This window comes from Mirounga leonina, unplaced genomic scaffold (assembly GCF_011800145.1).
Source record: "Mirounga leonina isolate KUSES-001 unplaced genomic scaffold, KU_Mleo_1.0 Mir_418, whole genome shotgun sequence".
In the NCBI taxonomy this organism is placed as follows: Eukaryota; Metazoa; Chordata; class Mammalia; order Carnivora; family Phocidae; genus Mirounga; species Mirounga leonina.
In genome coordinates this window covers 14,800,430-14,820,178 of record NW_023270739.1, presented here as the reverse complement: position 1 = coordinate 14,820,178, position 19,749 = coordinate 14,800,430, and the positions used below count along the sequence as shown (strand labels likewise).

The 19,749-nt window shown below is 48.3% G+C and overlaps 1 protein-coding gene across 1 annotated transcript in view; it reads left to right on the top strand.

Moving 5' to 3' along the window:
- STAB2 (stabilin 2) overlaps positions 1-19,749 on the top strand; it is a 144,726-nt gene that overhangs the window by 113,297 nt on the left and 11,680 nt on the right. The window contains exons 52-61 of the mRNA XM_034987711.1: positions 764-853; positions 2,983-3,129; positions 4,454-4,510; positions 5,685-5,811; positions 7,328-7,477; positions 9,190-9,294; positions 10,701-10,808; positions 12,752-12,945; positions 14,240-14,381; positions 18,282-18,415. Of these exons, the coding sequence (XP_034843602.1) occupies positions 764-853; positions 2,983-3,129; positions 4,454-4,510; positions 5,685-5,811; positions 7,328-7,477; positions 9,190-9,294; positions 10,701-10,808; positions 12,752-12,945; positions 14,240-14,381; positions 18,282-18,415 (1,254 nt within the window). The remainder of the gene's footprint in view (positions 1-763; positions 854-2,982; positions 3,130-4,453; positions 4,511-5,684; positions 5,812-7,327; positions 7,478-9,189; positions 9,295-10,700; positions 10,809-12,751; positions 12,946-14,239; positions 14,382-18,281; positions 18,416-19,749) is intronic.

The following is a 19,749-nucleotide window of genomic DNA, read 5'->3' as shown; positions in this document are numbered from 1 at the left end:
CACAAACTGGGTGGCTTGAAACAACAGAAATGTATGCCCTCAGAGGTGTGGAGGCTGGGAAGTCTGAAATCAAGGTGCTGACAAGGTTGTTCCTTCTGGAGGCTCAGATGGAGAATGCGTCCCATGTTTCTCTCCTAGCTTCTGGTGGTTGCTGGAAATCCTTGGTGTTCCTTGGCTTGTCGATGCATCCCTCTAGTCCCTGCCTCTCTTGTCACATGGCTGTCCTCTCCCTGTGTATTTCTGTGTTTCCACGTGTCGTTCTCTTCTTCTCTTTTCTTCTTATAAGGACACCAGTCATATTGGACCAAGGGCCCACCCGACTCCAGTGTAACCTCATCTTAACTAATTACATCTGCAATGACCTTATTTCCAAGTAAAGTCACATTCGGGGGTAATGGGGGTCAGGATGTCAATAAAACTTTTGGGGGGTCACAGTTCAACCCATAACCACGCCCTATGCCATTTCCCTGACCCACTGATCCTGTCATTGGCTTCATACGCCTATGCGGCATCTGCCGTGGACTCCCCAACATAGAGGAGGCACAGAGGGGTGACTGAAACTAGCCCAGCTGGAGGAGACTTTCCCTACAGAAAGAATTTCCAGTTTCCTCAAGAGCCCATGATAAGTCTTCCTTTTGATTATGTCTGCCGTCATTTTAAAGCTGGAAAAACTTGTGTCTGGATTTGGTTTGCTGGCAAAGCTCCTTTGGGCGCCTCTGCGGCCCAGATGTGGCGTATTAACGTGGCACCATCTCTCCTACAGATTTTAGCGGTGGATCTCCCCAGGGCCACTGCCTGGAAGACCCTGCAAGGCTCAGAGCTGGGTGTGACGTGCGGAGCTGGCGGTGACATCGTGAGTATTCACAACAGTCCCCAGCCACCGCCCCCTCGAGGGAATATTCATTTTTCCCTCGGTTGACAGCTAGCTCTTTTCTCTGGCTGCCTTTGGGGGTATTACGCTCAGAGTGGGTATTTAGATACGAAGAACCTGATAAATCCTGGCCCAGCACAAGCCCTGGTAGCGGGTGTTAGGGAGCCCCCCACCCTTTACACTTGTGGGGAGCAGCTCTGGGTTGATTTTTTTTTTTTTTTTGAGCATTTATTTTGCAGTGTGAGACACTCCACTGAAGCAGGAAAGCACACTGCCATTCCTTTGCCTTCCATCCCAGCCCCCCTACAGCCTCACCTCTGGCCCCTTGTTGGCAGTCAGAGCCAGCTCTGGGCTGTATCTACCAAGATCAGCCAACAGAGAGAAAGTTCACAATTTTCACCTTCCCGGGCTAGTTCCTGAACCATAATGCCTCCCTGAAATACCATATAAGGAATGGGTCTGATGGGATAACGTAGCCACATCCTGTATCCTACATATCACAGACAACCCACAATGACAGTGGCTTAAATACATAAGGGCGTGTGTCTTTTAAGAAGAAATCTGGAGGCGGCCAAGCCAGAGCTAGCATGATGGCTCACTGGGGGAGGGCCTTCTGTTTGCTCTACGACCTTCAAGGAGCCTTCTTAGAAGAGCCAGACAACATTCTGTTTATAGCTATGACCACCCAGAATCCCTTTGCTGTTTGCAGTGGAGTTGCATTGAATTTATAAACTGAATATGCGAAATGTTAGCATCTTTACAGTTCAACTTCTAGAAGGTTATTCCAACATACTTACCCTCTTGAGATTAGCTGTACTATTTCCATAGATCAAACTGGACACCTATCAAAGAAGTATAGTAAGAATGTCCACTGCTCATTTGGGTGCTAATAGAGCTTTCAGAGCACTTGGCAATGTATTATTTAGTTTGAGCTTTATAACCACCCTATGCAATGGAATCCTTAATCCTATTCACCTGGTGAAAGCAATTAAACCTCAGAGAAGTTCAGTAACTCGCTCACGGTCACACAGCACATAAGTGGAGGTGGAGGATTTAACCAGTTTTCCAGTGCTCTTGCCACTAATCACACTGTGTCCATCCCAACAATAGATGCTGAGATTTATCTTCCCCCCCACCCCAGAACTTTCTAAATGCATTTTGCTTCCTCTGGGGGTGGGTAGAGATGTATTCAACAATTTACTAGCTGGGTGAACCCTAAGGAAGAAAGTTCTAATGTCTCTAAAGCACGATTTAGACAATGCCTAGTACATGTGAAAAGAAGTCATCATTATAGAGTTACAGCCCATCACTTGTATATCCTGAAAAAAAAGGTTGTGGCCACACTTGGCTAGAAGCTAGCATGAAGTAAGAAAAAACAAAACAGGGGCGCCTGGGTGGCTCAGTCGTTGGGCGTCTGCCTTCGGCTCAGGTCGTGATCCCAGGGTCCTGGGATCGAGCCCCACATCCGTCTCCCTGCACCGCAGGGAACCCTGCTTCTCCCTCTCCTACTCCCCCTGCTTGTGTTCCCTCTCTCGCTATGTCTCTGTCAAATAAATAAATAAAATCTTTAAAAAAAACAAAAACAAAAAAACAAAAAAAACACACTACTGCACAGGAAGTGGCCACGTGACCCAGCCTGTCACCCCCGCTGCCCCTGTTCCTACTCTGCTGGAGGCCGCGTGACAGAGGGGCCCCAGTGCGGGCTCAGAGGCTGCCGGCCTGGGTAGGCATGCCCACACCACCCCTCCCTGACCCCTGGGCCTGGGGCAAGGTATGGAACCTCTCCTGTCTCCGTTTTCTCATCTCTAAACAGAGACCCTAGTAATAGTTGCTGTCCTCGAGGGTGCTGTGAGGATGAAAGGAACGTGCACAGGTACACAGCATCACTCGGCACATAATACATGCTGGCTGTTGGCTGTATATATCTTATATCTATAAGAATTTATATATATACATTTATATATATATATATGTGTGTGTATATATAAATATACACTTCTTTCTGAGTCTTGCAGGTGCTGGCTGCCTTAGATGGCCTTAGGAAGAAGAGAAGTCTGAGAAGGATTGTTGACTGTTTTCTTTCTCTCTCTCTCTCCTCTCCCCCCTCGCAGGGCGAGCTCTTCCTGAACGACCAAACATGCAGAATTGTGCAGCGAGAACTCTTGTTTGACCTGGGTGTGGCCTACGGCATTGACTGCTTCCTGATTGACCCCACCCTCGGGGGTCACTGTGACACTTTTGCCACATACAATTTTTCGGTCAGTCCCCAAAACAGTACCATAATAGGAGATGGTTGGGGTTCAGCCCTCACGATCCCGCATGGTCTCTACCCTGAAACCACTGAGGGCTGGTCCTCAGGGAGCCTGGGACCCACAAGATCTGAGGGCCAGATGATGGTGCTCTTCAGACTCAGAACCCACAAGCATCTACTTAGCCCTGCCCAGGCCTGGCACATTCCTATTTACCCACCAGCCCACCTGTCCATTCATCCCCTCGCCATTAAGGAAAGAGTTGCTGGGTACCAACTGCATGCCCGTTATCCTGCAACAAGCTATTTCTTTTCAAACCCACCTATCTCTTCAATCATTTGCCCATTCCTTCAACAAACATTTTTTGCTATTCTGCCAGATGAGACCATATAAAATTGCCATATTTGGCAGGGTATGATTACAAAAATGGCAACTTCGTAGGGTTCAACCTAGTATTATATGCCACCCACACTGCCATTGATTTACTCATTCATTCGTTCATTTAACAACAGTGATTGAATGTCTACCCTGGGCCCTGCTTGTATGAGGCATTGTCATTTCACACTCATTCACCTGTCCAGTATCATGTTAGAGTACTACCTTGGAACCAGCCATTTGGCTCAATGCTCATCTTACCCCTAAAGGAATCCAACAATAGAAGCTGTTGTCAGCAACTCTGTGATGTAGATTTGGAAACTGAGTCTCAAAGAGGGGAAGTGGTTTGCATGGCCAATTCTGGAACTGGTTGGCTTGGGTGCCTGGCAACGTCTAGGGGTTCAAGAAATACCCCAAGTTCTGGAGATACCAGGCAGCCAAAGTAGGAGATGAAAAACCAGTTGTCCTTCCTGCTGTAGAGGTTGTGGCCTTCTTAACTTCCAAAGTATATCTGCACACATTTTTGCAGTTAATAGTTTCCATCAGCAGTCCCCTGAAGACCAAATAGCAGCGAGAATCATTGTCTCTAGTTTGTAGATCAGAAAACTGAGGGTCAAAGAGTGTGCCTGGCCAGAAGTATCCTAGCTGGTTTATAGTGGGCACATTTCCCACTGCCACTGGACCAGATGCCTGAAGGACACTGCCCGCCCTGGTCCAGCTCTGTATAGCAGGGAACCCTTCGCCTCAAACAACAAAAACCAAGGAGTTGAGGGCCAAGACAGACCTTCAGAATCCTCCATGGCAAAGTCGCAGTGTGCTTGCTTTTGCATTCTTGATCAGAGCCAGAATTTGAATCAAGATTAAGTTCTTTGTCAACTCTCCAAGGCATTAACCAGGGGCATATCCTTGGGTTGCCCAATATTCTTGATTTTTAAGCATTTCTTTTCTTGCATACTAGGGAGATTGTTGGAGCTGCGCCAATACCCCCAGCTGCCCGAGATGGAGTAAACCAAAGGTACTTATGAATGCAGTGATAATGTTTGGAGCGCAATGTTTGCTCCATTATCAGACCCCAGTATTCTGGTAGGTGTGAGTGTGTGTGCATGGGTGTGCATTTGCGGGTCTGTTGTATAACTGCAATTAGCCTCATTCTTTCGACAACCAGGCATCCTTAGCCTCATTGAGCCCAGGCAACCTGTCAACCCAGTACCCACCTTCTAGGAACTGTCTAGAAAAATCGTGGATTGTAGACTTAAAAGGGACTTCAAAGATAATGATAATTATACAAATAATAGCTGCATTTTGTTGGCTGCTATCCCTGTCCCTGGCTGTGCACTGGGCCCTTTATTTATTATACATTACCCCTCATTATAACTCTCATAGGAAGCTATTATTTCCTCCACTTATGGGGAAAAAAAATGTATCTCAGAGAGGGTAAGCAATTAGGCCAAGACCACAGAGCTAATAAGGAGCAAAGCTAGAATTAGGGCCCAGAAAGCAACGTAGGAGTAATGGTTAAGCCAGTGAAATTTGGAGTCCACGGCTATGGGATCCAATTCCAGTGGGTAATCTTCGGCAAATTACATAATCTATATAGTTTTTCCTCCGTAAGATGGAGCTAATAACCATTCTGTGTGTGGCTATTAGGTAAAATGCATTTTGAAATGTGGGTACAGAGCCTGGCACGTAGTAAGCACTCATTAAATATTGCTTTTTTACTTATCCCAAAGCCAATTTCCCTCTACTCTACTAGTAAAACCTCTTAACAAAAACACCCCTTGAATTAAAAAAAAAAAAAAAAAACACGCCTGCCAAACAAAATGGAACTATTCCTTCCCTACTGATGATTTGGGGGCCTTACCACAGAAGACCCTCCCCCATGGAAACCCTCTCTGCCCCACTTCCTCCCCAAGAAACCGCACCCTTTGCAAACAGTTCTAAGGGTCAGCAAGTGTTTCCTCTTAAGACTGCGGAGAAATCTTTCTGTGGACTCTAGCTCTGCCCCCTCCCCCATCCATCTGCCTATCTACACCCCTAAGAAAAGAATTCCTTGTAAAGGGCTCCGGGGGCCATGGAGTCCCATTCTCAATTTGGGCAGTACCAGGACCCTCCGCTGGGGGCGGGCTAGAGCCAAAGAGCCCAAGTCCGGGCGGTGGAAGGCGGAGGGTTAGTGCGCTTTCTTCCTTTAGGGCGTGAAGGAGAAGTGTCGATACAACATGTCCTTCAAAGGGTACCTGGAAGGCTGCCGGGAGCAGTGCACCATGGTGATACGGCTCCCCAGGTGCTGCAAGGGCTACTTCGGGCGAGACTGTCAGGGTGAGGGCGCCTCTTACCACCTCGCGATTCTGAAAGGATTGTGCGATCGGAAGTACGGACGCTGTAAAGCAGGGGTGGGGGAGGGGGCGTCGGAATGCATTGCTCCCGGTAACCCCTCTAAGAAAAGATCCGCAATCATTCTAAAGAGTTGCGTAGCTTTCCTTCTACTTTTTCCTTGTGTCGTATTTTGTTTTTTACAGAGCTGAGACTCTCCCGTGCATCGATTGTCGTTGTGTTGTGCTTTTTTGCTCAGCATGAAAGCATCAGACATTTCCCATGGTGCTGGAAACACCGTATTTCATTTCTGAGGCTAGTCCAGTATACTGATGAGCACATGAGTTTAAATGCATAGAATTCTACCTTGGCAGGACGTTATGCTAATATGAGGTCTGGGGGCCATTGTTTCCTGGACGCCCCACCCCATTATGGGATGTATGACATCACCTCCCTCTCTTGCCTCACCAGGAAAGGACTCCTTGCCAAAGGACATTTAGGCCCATCCTGAAATCTTGGTGTATAGATAGAACTTCTGGCCAATCATGACAAATGCCATGGCACTTCCCATTGGCCACACATTGTTTTAATTAAGCACATTTATTGCATGCTACTTCCCATATATAACAACACATTTAACCCTGGCAACAACCTCTAAGAAGTAGATTCCATTGTTATCCCCACTTTACAGATGAGAAAATCGAGGCAGAGAGAGGCTAAGCAGCAAGCCCAAGGTTCCACAGAGTGTCCCCAGAAGCCATGGTTTTAACCACCATGGGTCCTCCATTCACTGTGGTCCAGTTGAGAAAATTCTGGGCTGAGAGTACACATGATTACCCAGTACCCACACTCCATCACTTAAATGTGCACAAAAATCAGTGGCGTCCCTTACGTTTGCTCAGTGCTTTATGTTTTCAAAGTGCTCTCAGTTACAGTAACATTGTTTTAAAAGATGTTATTTATTTGAAAGAGCGAGCACGAGCAGGGGGAGGGGTAGAGGGAGAAGGAGGAGCAGACTCCCCACTGAGCAGGGAGCCCAATGCGGGACTCGATCCCAGGACCCTGGGATCGTGACCTGAGCCAAAGGCAAATGCTTAACCGACTGAGCCACCCAGGCGCCCTACAGTAACATATTTGATCCTCAGTCACAATGTGGTCTCGGTCATCATCATCATCATCATCATCATCATCATCTAGAGCTAAAAGAACTGAAGCTTCAAGAAATTCATTCCAGATCTATTCAAATCCAGGCCTCCTAACCCCCAAATACAACGCATGGTTCAGCATATTGCTCTGCCACGGTAGAATCCTATCAGATACATTTAAGTTCGTGCTCCAGAGGCCACTGGCTTGCCCTAAGCCTCTGGTGACACTATGTGGGTGTGTCCCCAGGGCCACGGTCTCTCTGGGCTCATGCAGATGAGCCCCGCAGCTGAGGGCCGATCAGCAGCACATAACAAAGGTGCTGAGCCGCTCTGGGTCTTGGGAGACTGTTAAGTCACTGCTGTCTCGTCTCTTCCAGCCTGCCCTGGAGGAGCGGATGCACCCTGTAATAACCGTGGTATCTGCCTCGATCAGTACTCGGGTATAGGCGAGTGTAGATGCAACACGGGCTTCAACGGGACGGCGTGCGAGCTGTGCCTGCCAGGGAGATTCGGGCCTGACTGTCAGCGTACGTGGTGCCCACTGCCCCTGCTTTAGCCTCTTGTCCAGCCGTGTGCTGTCCTCGTCCGCATCACCTGCCTGACCCAGAAGCATCCCTCTTCCTCTCTCCCGTCCACCCACCTCCCATCCGCCTGCCTCTACATGCTTTTTCCCTCCCTGAATGTACTCCCAGTTGCCATCCACTGAAAGAGCCCCATCTCTAGACGTGCAGTGCACATCCCCTGCAGCCATCCACACAGGCGGTGGCTGAACAACACTCATTCAGTCGTTCAACCAACATGCGTTTAGAGTCCTTATTCATATTGACCGCTCATGTTTACGGTTAATGTGTACGGAGCACCTACTCTGTGCCAGGCAGGTATGTTTTATCATTTAATCCTCACAACTACCCTTCGTGGGAGGTACTGTTACTATCCCTACTCACCAGATGTGGAAACTGAGACACAAAGGGGCTAAGTGACTTGTTCAAAAGCCAGGAAACGTTCTAAGTTGTAGGGATACAGTGGTGTTGGGAGGGGGCCAGATCCCAACTCTCAAGGAATATACGCTCAGAAACAAAAGTAGTTATAAAGGTATAAAGAAAAAGAAGCAGGTGAACGGGATGCAGAAGGCAGGCAGGCACTGTTTTAGAAGACATCTCACACCGGGCATTTTTGAGGCAAGACTGCAAAGAGGTGGGGGCGGGCGTGGGGACCTCCAACGGCAGCTCTGCGCGCACGAATTTGCAGTCGTGCTGGAAATGTTCTGTAACTCTCCCGTCGGGAATGGGAGCCACTAGCCACATGTGGCTCTTGAGCACTCAAAATGTGTGACCAAGGAACTGATTTTTTTTTTATTTTAATTAGCTTAAGCTTACATAGCCCCAGGTAGTAGCAAGGGCTACTGTGCGGGGCGGCTCAGAGCAGAGGACTGGCTCTCCTGGAAGAGAAACGAGCACATGCGAGGGTCTCGAGGCAGAAGTGGTCGTGCCGTGCATCGGTGGTGGTGAGCAGAGTGGGCAAAGAGGAGGGGAGGAAGGAAATGAAGTCTGAAGGCCACCAGGGGCCAGGTAACGTAAGAGTTTCTTGGCCAGAGACAGCTCCTCATCTATTCTAAGCGTAATGCGCGGCCAGTGGAGGACTGTGAATGGCGGAGTGCGTTGAGCAGATTAGAAAGGATTGCTTCAGCTGCCCCAAGGCGAACACACGGTAAGAGAGCAAGAGCAGAAGCAGGGTCCCCTCTGGGGAACTGAATGCAACAATAGAGGTGAGAGCCGGGGCTGCCTTGGGCCAGGGGCATAGTGCTCAGGGTGGCAAGAAGAGAAGGAATTGGTGCATACCTTGAAGATTTCACTGTTAAATAGATTTCTCTGTTAGGAGACCCCCGATAAGGTTCTGTCCTCTTCCTGTTCTGTTACATACCCTATGATGCCCTCTGCTTCTGTGTTTATAACACTCACCAAGTTTATAACCACATGTTCGAAAGCCAGTTCCTCCTAGACTGTAAGCCCCGTGAGAGCAGGAACCTTATGGTGTATGTGGTTCACGGTCAGCTCATTGCCTAGTTGTGTCCAGCCCATGCTAGCCACTGACTATGTTATTCTGAATGAATGAATGGAAACGATGACGTAAGCATGGTCCTCCCACACTGACAACACAGCCAACTGGTGGTCGTGAGCTGGCTGATTGGATTTCCATCCCTGCTCACTGATTGCCCTTCACCCTCCAATTTGCTTTACAGTCTGCGGCTGCTCAGCCCACGGACAGTGTGATGACGGCACCACGGGCTCCGGGCAGTGCTTCTGTGAAACGGGGTGGACGGGCCGCTTCTGCAACACTCAGACAGGTCTGTCCCGGGAGCGGGCAGCTCCCTGCAGCCCCGCACTGCGGCAGGGCCTCCCAGAGCACCCAACTGACGGGGGGGCGGGGGGGTCTGCGTGACCCCGGGAAAAAAACAACAAAGCAGGCGTTTCCTTTCCCACACGGAAAAGACGATCTGGATACGTGGCCCCAGGCCTCAGGAGGTTTGGGGACTTGAGGGAAAACTGGCTGAAAAGATTTAACTCAAACCCACGAAACGAACATGCGGTCCTGTGCAATCATGGAAGGACCCAGCTCAGGCAGACAATACAGGGCTGGGCAGGAGTGGTCCCTCAGGATCGTGGTCCCGGGCCCAGACGTGTGCCAGCGCAGAGGCCGAGTAGGTTTCACAGAAAATGCACACTTCTGTGGAGTCTGGGATCTGACCCCTGGTTCTGCTAGTTACTAGATGAATGGTCCTGGGTAACCCACCGGGTCTGGGCCTCCATGCATTCATCCACAAAAGGAAGTGCCTGGGGGTGTCTGGGGGGCTCGGTCGTTAAGGGTCTGCCTTCAGCTCAGGTCATGATCCCAGGGTCCTGGGATCGAGCCCCACATCGGGCTCCCTACTCAACGGTAGGCCTGCTTCTCCCTCTCCCACTCCCCCTGCTTGTGTTCCCTCTCTCTCGCTGTGTCTCTCTCTGTCAAATAAATAAATAAAGAAGTGCCTGTTCCACCCTTTGCAGGGGAAGAGGCGCTGACAAGAGCTGCCATTATCATTGTCAATCATGATCCTCGTCACACGATCTAGATCCTTCCTGAGCAGCCAGTTTTCTGAGGCGTCCCGTATACCCTGAACCCTGAGTTCTGGTGGAATGTCCAAGATGTGAAGGTTGAATTACCCACTGTGAACCACTAGGGGCAGGAGGGCATGACTAAGTTCTCCCTCTGGGCTTAAGCAACCTGAGATCCCAGAATCCCTGCACCTCCCCTCCTCCCTGACCACCCCGTGGCTCCACGTTGCTTGTTGACTGGTCCGTCCCATTCACTCACCAGAGCTCCAGACTTCTCCCAAGCTGAGTGGTGCCCTCAGAAGGCCATAGAATTTCTCCTCCAATTCAACCATCTCCTTCTGGGGACCCCATACCCATAGGGCTGAAGAGCTAATCTGCCAAATGTATCCTTGTTGAGGTATAAAGTTTTAACTGGCTGCCCATAAAGGTGACATATTACCGTTTAATCTGACTAACATTGCAGAGTTAATGTGTTAATATCACGGAGTAATTCTGGAATCTCAGAATCTCCAGGCTGGGAGGAACCTTAGCAAATCACCGTATCCTCCCGCAGAAGGGGCACTTCTGAAACACGGGGACAGGCCAGACAGCGAGTCTTGGTGCATCCCGCGTCCTCACACCACAGGTACAGCAAGAATGGTAACCTCTTTGTTTGCAGCCTTGCCCCCCGTGTGCACGCCTCCTTGTTCTGTTCACGCCACGTGTAAGGAAAACAACACGTGTGAGTGTAACCTGAGTTATGAAGGGGACGGATTCACGTGCACAGGTAGGTGCCGTTGGGGCGCGTGTGAAATAGAGCGGGGCAGGAGCAGAACGGGACTTGGTCAGAGTGCCTGGACTTCATCCTGACCCTTCCACTCCTGCCTGGGCCATTTTCCCAATACCTATCCTCTCTGTGGTTCTGTCTCCCTAGTGGGTTTGCCCATGCCTGACCCACCCACCTCCCAGGTCATTGCTCTGAAATCACTTTGCACGCTCAAAGTGATGCACTTTATTGTACAGTGTTTTTGTAACTCTCCAGGTAATCCAGCCTTACTTCAAAAAAAATTTCAGAAGATACATTATAGTACTAAAAAAAAAAACAACAGTTACTCTCATCAGTTGGTGAAAATCACTCTGACCACTGCCATGTCTGTAGTTAGTAGTTAAGACATAGGTTCACCCGTGCAGAGACCCAAAGGGCCAGTGGCATAAACAAGGCAAATGTTTAGATGTGTATTTTTATCTCATATAGTAGTTTGAATGGAGGCATCCAAAGCTAACATAGCTCTGAAAGGACATCTGGGAGCCCAGACTCCTTCTATCTTGTTGCTCTGCCACCATTCACTTGCCTGACCTAAGACAGTCTGTACCATCAGCACATCCCAGGCAGCAGGATCAGGAAGGTGAGGAAGGAGGCAAACTTCCTTCCCTTTAAGGATGCACCTAGAAGTCGTTAAAAATTTTCTCTGTTCCCATGCCATCGGCTGGAGCCCCATCATCTGTCATACCTAGTTGCAAAGGGGTCTGGGAAATGTAGTCTTCATTTAGGCAACCATGAGCCCACTAAAAATCTCTTACTATAGAAAAAGGAGACAATAGGGTGCCTGGGTGGCTCAGTCGGTTAAGCGACGGCCTTCGGCTCGGGTCATGATCTCAGGGTCCTGGGATCGAGCCCCGCATCGGGCTCCCTGCTCAGTGGGGAGCCTGCTTCTCCCTCTCCCACTCCCCCTGCTTGTGTTCCCTCTCTCTCCGTGAAATAAATAAAATCTTTAAAAAAAAAAAAAAAAAGAAAGAAAAAGGAGACAATAGGTATTGGGAGAAACCTACCAGTCTATGCCACATGTACTTGCTAACTTTTTCATGAATAAATATGCAAATAAAGATACATAGTTTCTTTACAGAAATGAGATCTCACTATACCTGCTGTTTTGTAATCTGCTACAAAGCAGTCCAGAACTAGGTCACTGGTCAACAACCGCAGCAAAGACCCAGGTTCTCTCTCTCCATTCTGCTCTCCTTAGGATGAGGCCTTTTGTCCTCATGTTTATTCTCTCAAAATCTCAAGCAGCTGCCATGACTCCAGGCAAAAGCCAGGCAAGAGACATCAGATGGCTTCCCTGCTGCTCCTGAGGCTAGAGCTAATCTAGTATTGGGTTGAAATTTGGGAGATCGTGAAAACAAAGGTCCTATCGAGTAGCACAACACAGTGGGGAAAGCATGGGCTTTGGGGGTCAAACCAAGCCAAACCAAGTTTAAATCCCAGGCCCACCACATAATCACCGTTTTGCCTTTGTCAGGTCAGTTAAACTCTCTGGGTTTCAGTTTGTTCATCTGTAGAATGGGGGCAACGATGCCCATCTCATGAAGTGCTCAAGAGTACCGTAACTACACACACACACACGCACGCAAACACACACACAACTGTCTTAACATTAAAAACCCAAACTCACTCCAAAAACTACCGAAGTGGAGCCTAGAGGTATGTGACAAAGGGGGTCAGAGGTGCACGGGGGTCATCAGGCCTGGTCTCGGAGGCTATCAGCTGCAGGATTCTAGTGTTCGCAAAGGCTAGCCCAGGGGCTGCAGGGAATGGGGAGAGAAGACCCCAACGTGCTGGGGCCCATTTTCTTCCCAATGCCACTCATCCCAGGGTGACCCATGCCCCCGTCTGAAGCCCACATTCTACAGACAGTGGTTCAATGAGCCCTCTCCCCTCTGCTCCTGCAGTTGTGGATTTCTGCAAACAGAACAACGGGGGCTGTGCGAAGGTGGCCAGGTGTTCCCAGAAGGGCACAAAGGTGTCCTGCAGCTGCCTGAAGGGCTACAAGGGGGACGGCCACAGCTGCACAGAGATAGACCCCTGCGCCGATGGCCTCAGCAGTGGGTGTCATGAGCATGCCACCTGCAAGATGACCGGCCCGGTGAGTCTCTCCTCCCCCTGGGAAACTTGGAGCAGTTCTGTGCCTTGCTCAGCCTCGCTTCACTCTGCTTACCGTTCAGCCTCCTCCTCAGCTTCCTTCCCACCGGACTCTACGTCTTGTTAAGTCCCAGACTAAATGCCAAGTGGCATCCTAAGCAGAAAAGGGACATGAGTGGGAAAACTGGTGAAATCCACATAAAGTCTACTATTCAGTTGATAGTAATGTGCCACCATTCATTTCTTAGTTTTGTTTTGTTTTGTTTTTTTATTAGAGAGAGCACAAGAGCAGGGGGAGAGGGAGGGGGAGGGAGAAGCAGACTTTCCGCTGAGCAGGGAGCCCAATGCGGGGCTGGATCCCAGGACGCCGGGATCATGACCTGAGCCTAAGGCAGATGCTTGATCGACTGAGCCACCCAGGCACCCCCATTTCTTAGTTTTGACGGAGATACTATGATTAGGTAACGTAGGGGAACCTGGAGAAGCGTATATGGCAACTCTCTCTGCTATCTTGGCAACTCTTCTCTAAATCTAGAATTATCCAAAGTAAAAAGTTTATTAAAACGAAAAATGTCGGCAAGGAGTGGGGGGAAAGTGCAGCTTTGGGCACCCACTCAAGTCTTTTTAGAATAGGATCAGTGCCCTGATGCCCAGTTCATCTGTTGGGAAGAGAAGTTGGTGGAAGATAATGTCCATTACAGTCTTTAAGTGTGAACTTAGAGTCACTCTCTGAGTCTTAGCTCCCGCGCTTACACTCTGTAGCCTGGGGCCAGCTACTTGATTTCTCCAAGCCTCCGTCTCCTCGTTTGCCAGGTGAGCCTAATAATAATACAGCCCTCATAGAATTGTTGTGGGGATTAAGTGAGATCATTCATTGATTCGGCAAGAGGTCATCAGGCACCTACTATGTACTGTTGTCGGGCCCAGGGACGTAGCATTGAAACGTGTGGGAGAGGGGCAATGCTCTGTGCAGGAACAGGTGCAGGAGATACTTCCAGAAAGCCCCAAGAGTCAGGAAGAACGTAAACTAGGCCAGTGTGATAGAAGGGACGGGGAGAATTGCTTTATTTAATGGGTCAGGACTCTCTCCGAGGAAACGACATTTGAGCTGAGATGACATTTCATCATGAGCCTGTACAAACATGAGACGTGGCCGTGACTTAATTGCCACTATTTACAGGCGAGGCATTTTCCTGGTGCTTCTGAGCATCTCCTGTACTGGATGGGGGCCCGCAGAGCACATAGGGGTCCTGGGGTCCTAGAAAAGGGGCTTCTCATCTTTTCGGCTCTCCCCACAGGGCAAGCACAAGTGTGAATGTAAAAGTCATTACGTGGGAGACGGGATGGACTGTGAGCTGGAGCAGCGGCCCATCGACCGCTGTTTGCAGGACAACGGGCAGTGCCACGCCGATGCCAACTGCGCCGACCTCCACTTCCAAGGTCAGTGTGGCTGGGGGCTGCCTTCAGGCTTGGGGAAGGGACTCGTGCGAGAGCGAACGGGAACAGAATTAAAAACCGGGCCAAATAGCCCGCGCGTTGCCCAGGACCCAATGCCCAGGGGGGAGCGGGCTTCGGTGGCAGAGGACTGGAATCACTCGCATCTGGACCCGGAGTCTTAGAACCAGGAGGGAGCGCAAAGGTCATCCGTCGTGAATTTTCCTGATACATGCTTTCCCCAAGTTGCTTAGCAACCATCGATTGGAACTGAATCTAAGGAGCATAGTTTAGGGCTTAAATAAGAAAGAGGAAGCACCTGCCATGTGTAGATGCAACTTCTCAGCAGTTGTTTTGATAATACAACTTGATCGGCAGGTAGGGCATTCTCCTCCAAGGCTGATCTGAATGGCTTGTAATGAACCCACAGGGGTCATAAAACTAGGAATCACAACACACAACAAAGTAGAAAGCCAAATGGGACCTGCAGAGGTGCAGGTGATAGGGCATCTTGAAACCTCATGGAGGAAATCCACGAAGGACCCAGGGGCGTCATTCTGAGCCAGGGCAGGGAGGGACTGCAGGGGTTCAGAGAGTGACTTGGGGCATTACGTGCTATGGCCGATCAGGGTTTATTGCATGTCTCTGACTGGTATGGGGTTATTTTCGAGACATGGTAATTCTAGTGAGGCAGTTTTTACATATCTCAATAATAACTATTGAGTTAACACCTGTTACGTACTGTCTTGGATTGCTACCATCGACTGGGTGGCTTAAAAACAACAGAAATGTGTTTCTCGCCATTCTGGAGTCTGGAAGTCCCAAGATCAGGGTGCCAGCATGGTCAGCTTCTAGGGAGGGCCCTCTTCCAGGTTCAGACTGCTGTCTTCTTGTGTCCTCACATGCAGAAGGGGCTAGGAAGCTCTCTGGGGTCCCTTTTATAAGGGCACTAATCTGGGACGTGTGGCTGGCTCGGTCAGTAGAGCATGCGACTCTTGATCTTGGGGTTGTGAGTTTGAGCCCCATGTTGGGTGTAGAGATTACTTTAAAAATACACACACACACACACATACACACACACACTAACCCCATGCAAGAGGGCTTTCCCCTCATGACCTAATTACCTCCCAATGGACCCACCTCCTAATACCAACACATTCGGAGTTAACATTTCAACCTATGAATCTGGGGGGACACAAACATGCAGTCCATAACATGAACAAAATCCTAAGACACCTCAAATCCCTTTCGGGGATGAGATAGAAGAAGCATAAGCAAGGAAAATACACAGGATATATGACTTTGTCTCCTTGCAAGGGGATTCCCAGTGTAGCTGAAGAAATTTTTTAAACTGAGAAGACAAGGAAAGACAAGTCACAAAACAGAAGACAGCAGTTTATCTCGTGCTGATGGTTCAACTGAAATGAGAGAGAGCAAGAATAGAAAAAAACTGAAAGCAGGGACTCGAACAGATACGTGTACACCCATGTTCCACCGAAAGATGGAAACAACCCTAGTGTCCATCAACAAATGAATGGATAAATACACTGTAGCCTATCCCTGTGGTGGGATATTTTCTGGTCCTGGAAAAGGAAGGAAACTCTGGCATGTGCTGTAACATGAGTGAAACTTGAAAACATTATGCCATGTGAAATAAACCAGACACCACAGGACAAATATTGTGGACATATGCAAGGGATCTATAACAGGCAAATTCATAGAGACAGAAAGTAGAATAGAGATTACCAGGGGCTGTGGGAAGGGGGATGGAGAGTCACGATTTGATGGTGGCCACATTTCTGTTTGGAATGATGGAAACATTCTAGAAATGGATAGTGGTGATGGTTGCATAACTTGTAAATCTACTTAACACCACTGAATTGTACCCTTAAGATGGTCAAAAAAGTAAATTGTATGTTATGTATATTTACCACTGTAAAAAATATTTTGAAGAATAGTCGGAGATGGGAAAGATCTCTGGGTAAGATGAGAGAGGGAATCATTAGAGAAGCCTAATAGAGGCCTGGGACTATGGTGGAGACTCAAAAGATGTCAAGCCAAAGACCTCAAGGTAACAGGGTCTCAACTAGGAAGAAGGGTGAGCCCAGGGCACCCCTATGGGCAGAGAGGGTGGTGCTCTCTTTCTATCTCAAGAGAGCAAACCCCGTGGTGGTTGGGTTAAAGCAGATGGGAGGGAATATGGCGCAACATTTGAAAGCTTGGTTGGGGACATTCTATGTTCAAGGTGAGGCTACCAAGGAGAGGGATTCTATAGGCAGTTGCTATTTAGGATGGGGGCTGAAATGAGCAGCTGGGACCACGGACGATGATCTGTGAGTCATTTACCTCAAAGAGTGTGAAGTCAAGAAAGTGCTTGGCTTTTTTCATTAGGGCACGGTCCATCAGCCAGTCCTGCCTGTTCCCACAGCTGACTCACAGGGGAAAAATCTATTCAGCTCTTCTTTTCCGGGGGGCTTTTCTCTTCTGCTGTCTCATGAATGCTAAGAAAGTGTTGGGAGTTTTACTAAGTGACTGAGCATCATAACTGAACCCACCTTCTGTTGAAGCTGAGTGGTTACCCTTAGCAAGACAGTATGGCATTGGGATAAGACCCCAGCTTTCCCTGTGGGCATGGATACAGAGCTAACCCACACTCAGGAGGACATGCCTACTCTTACAGTTCAGAGGAAGGCAAACTGGTGCAGCCTTTATGGCAACCAGTTTAACCATGTGTGCTGAGAGCCATAAAATAATTCACGCCGAGACTTGGTAGCTCCATTTCAAGGAACCCATCCAATAGACACACAATCTAAGAAGGGAGTAAAGATAAACATACCATCCCAGCATTACTTTGTATCATAAAAGATTATAAATAACACATATCTAACAGTCAAGGATGATCAAATGTACTGTTACACATCCACTCAAATGCACGATTAAGAATCATGTTGCCTTAGCAAGAAGACAAAGAAAAACATCTATCCATCCTTCCCCAAACTGTTATGCTGGTAAGTGTTTGCATTTTAGATAGGGCTGACAGGATCCTACAACCTGTGGAATATTCTACTGGCCTATGGTCAAAGATCTTGAGCTTAGCTCTTTTTTGGTGTAGAAAGTGACCTTTTAGTGGCATTTGGTAATGAACTTGACAATGTAAAACTGTAACTCAGTTCTTGAACTGTCTCTGGTCTCTGCTTTCAGTTATCTAGCTAAAAAAGATTTCAACCAGGAAAAAATGATAAATCTTTCAGTATCTTAGGGGAGAAATGGCTAGAAAACTTTTTTAAGGGCATAGTGGCGATCAGAAAACATACAGTCCTTGGCGAAAACTCCCTTTAAAGTATTTTTTCATGGCTGTAAAGTTCACAAAAATTATTCAATTATAAGTAGTGAAGGGGAAATCCTATTGCTGGAGAAAATTTATAATATGGGGGAATAATCATGATTCAATGTTAAGTTTAAAAGAAGATTTCTAAAAACTCTATATGCAAGATGTTGCCACATTTGTAATGTATATGACATTTAAAGGAAGAGGTAAAAAGACTAGAAGAGTATGAAATTATATCATAATAAAAAGTTACCAAAAAAGAAAGTAAAAATTCTTTAGGGGAAGTACGCCAAAATGTTAGCCCTGGAGTAATGATTATTTCCAGGGAGTACGATTATAGGTGATTTTTGTTTATTTCTTTTCTTACTTGGATGGGTTGCCCAAATTTCTACAATGAAATGTGCTGTTCTTATAATGAGAAAAGAAGTAAATATTTTAAATGATGTGTTTCAACATACCTTGAAGGGAAATGGTTCGCACCCTGGAATATAGTTCGTCTTCTGCTTTGCCAGTCCTTTGCCAGAAGCCCTGCCAACCAGCCGGGCTGACCTGGACGATTGCTCTCTTTTCCCTTCTAGATACCACCGTTGGAGTGTTCCATCTCCGCTCCCCACTGGGCCAGTACAAGCTAACCTTTGACAAAGCCAGAGAGGCCTGCACCAACGAGGCAGCAAGCATGGCAACCTACAACCAGCTCTCCTACGCCCAGAAGGTGGTCCCCAATTAGTCAGCACCACGCAGGCAGGGTCTGCAGGGGACGAGGAGCAGCCTCTTCTTAACACGAGGGAGACCTGGGCTGTTGCCTTCTTGGAGGGGAAGGAGGGTGCTCCTGGAGCAATGATAGCAATTCGTCGCATCTATCAGACATGTCCTGTGTGTCGGGCACCGTGCCGGCCGGTGCTTTGTTGACAACCCTGTCCTTCCTTACAACGTCCCTGGAAGTAGGCATCACTATTCCCATTTTACAGACGGGGCAACTGAGGCTCTGAAAGGTTAAGTAATGTGCCCAGTGTCACCCAGACAAGAGGTGGCAGATCCAGTATTCAAAGGTAGCCCTTACTCCATGACATTCAACAGCCAAGGCAGAAGCACAGACTGGGAGTGCATGCCTCACAGCTGAAAATCAGGAGTTCCATCACCATAGGCTTAGGATCTCCCTGAACCCACAAAATAGCCCAGTTTCTCTGAAATGTCTGGAGGGGCTGTGAAGGTCATGAATGGGGATTGCCCCAGCTCTTGGCTGCAACCAGGTCGGAGATGGAGCTCTAGCGAAGGCTACTCTCTTGGCCCCAAAAACCAGAAGCCCTGCTTATTTGGAAAGGCCAGCACCTTGGAGTTACCAGCTAGCAATTGCTCAGCAGGTGCAGAGGAGGTGACTGCCTATACAGTATGATTCTAGGGCTGCTCCTCCAGCCTCCCTCACCATCCAGTCTCTGCCTTCCTTCAGACCTGGCATTTCCTTATCAAGGAACAAAATCTCTGATGCCAGGCCCCAGCATATTGGAGGGTCTGAATTTTTGCTTCTCCTGCTTGCCGATTTTGTAGCCTTGATCAGGCCATGGAAACCTCTGTCCTACTTGGCATGTTTGTATAGGACTAAAGGTAATAGGGCACAGTGACGGGTACATTCAGTTTCTAACATTAAGAGCTCTGGAATGGACTGCTCGGGCTTGAATCTCAGCTTAACTACTTGCTGGCTGTCTGACTTTGAGCAAGTTACTAACTCCTGTTTGCCTCAGCTTTGCCAATTATATGATAGGGACTTTTTTTTTAAGTTTCTATCTTATAAGGTTGGTGTGAGGGTTAAAAGTGCTGACACAGGGAAAGCCCTTTACAATAGAATCTGGCCCAGAGTAAGGCCTCAATAAGTATTACAATGATGATAATGATGGCGATGATGGTGGTGACAGTGATGGTGATGATACTGATGATGATGGTGATGATCATGGTGATGGTGATGATGGTGATGATCACGGTGGTGATCATGGTGATGGTGATAATGGTGATGATCATGGTGATGGTGATGATGGTGATGAGGATGATCAT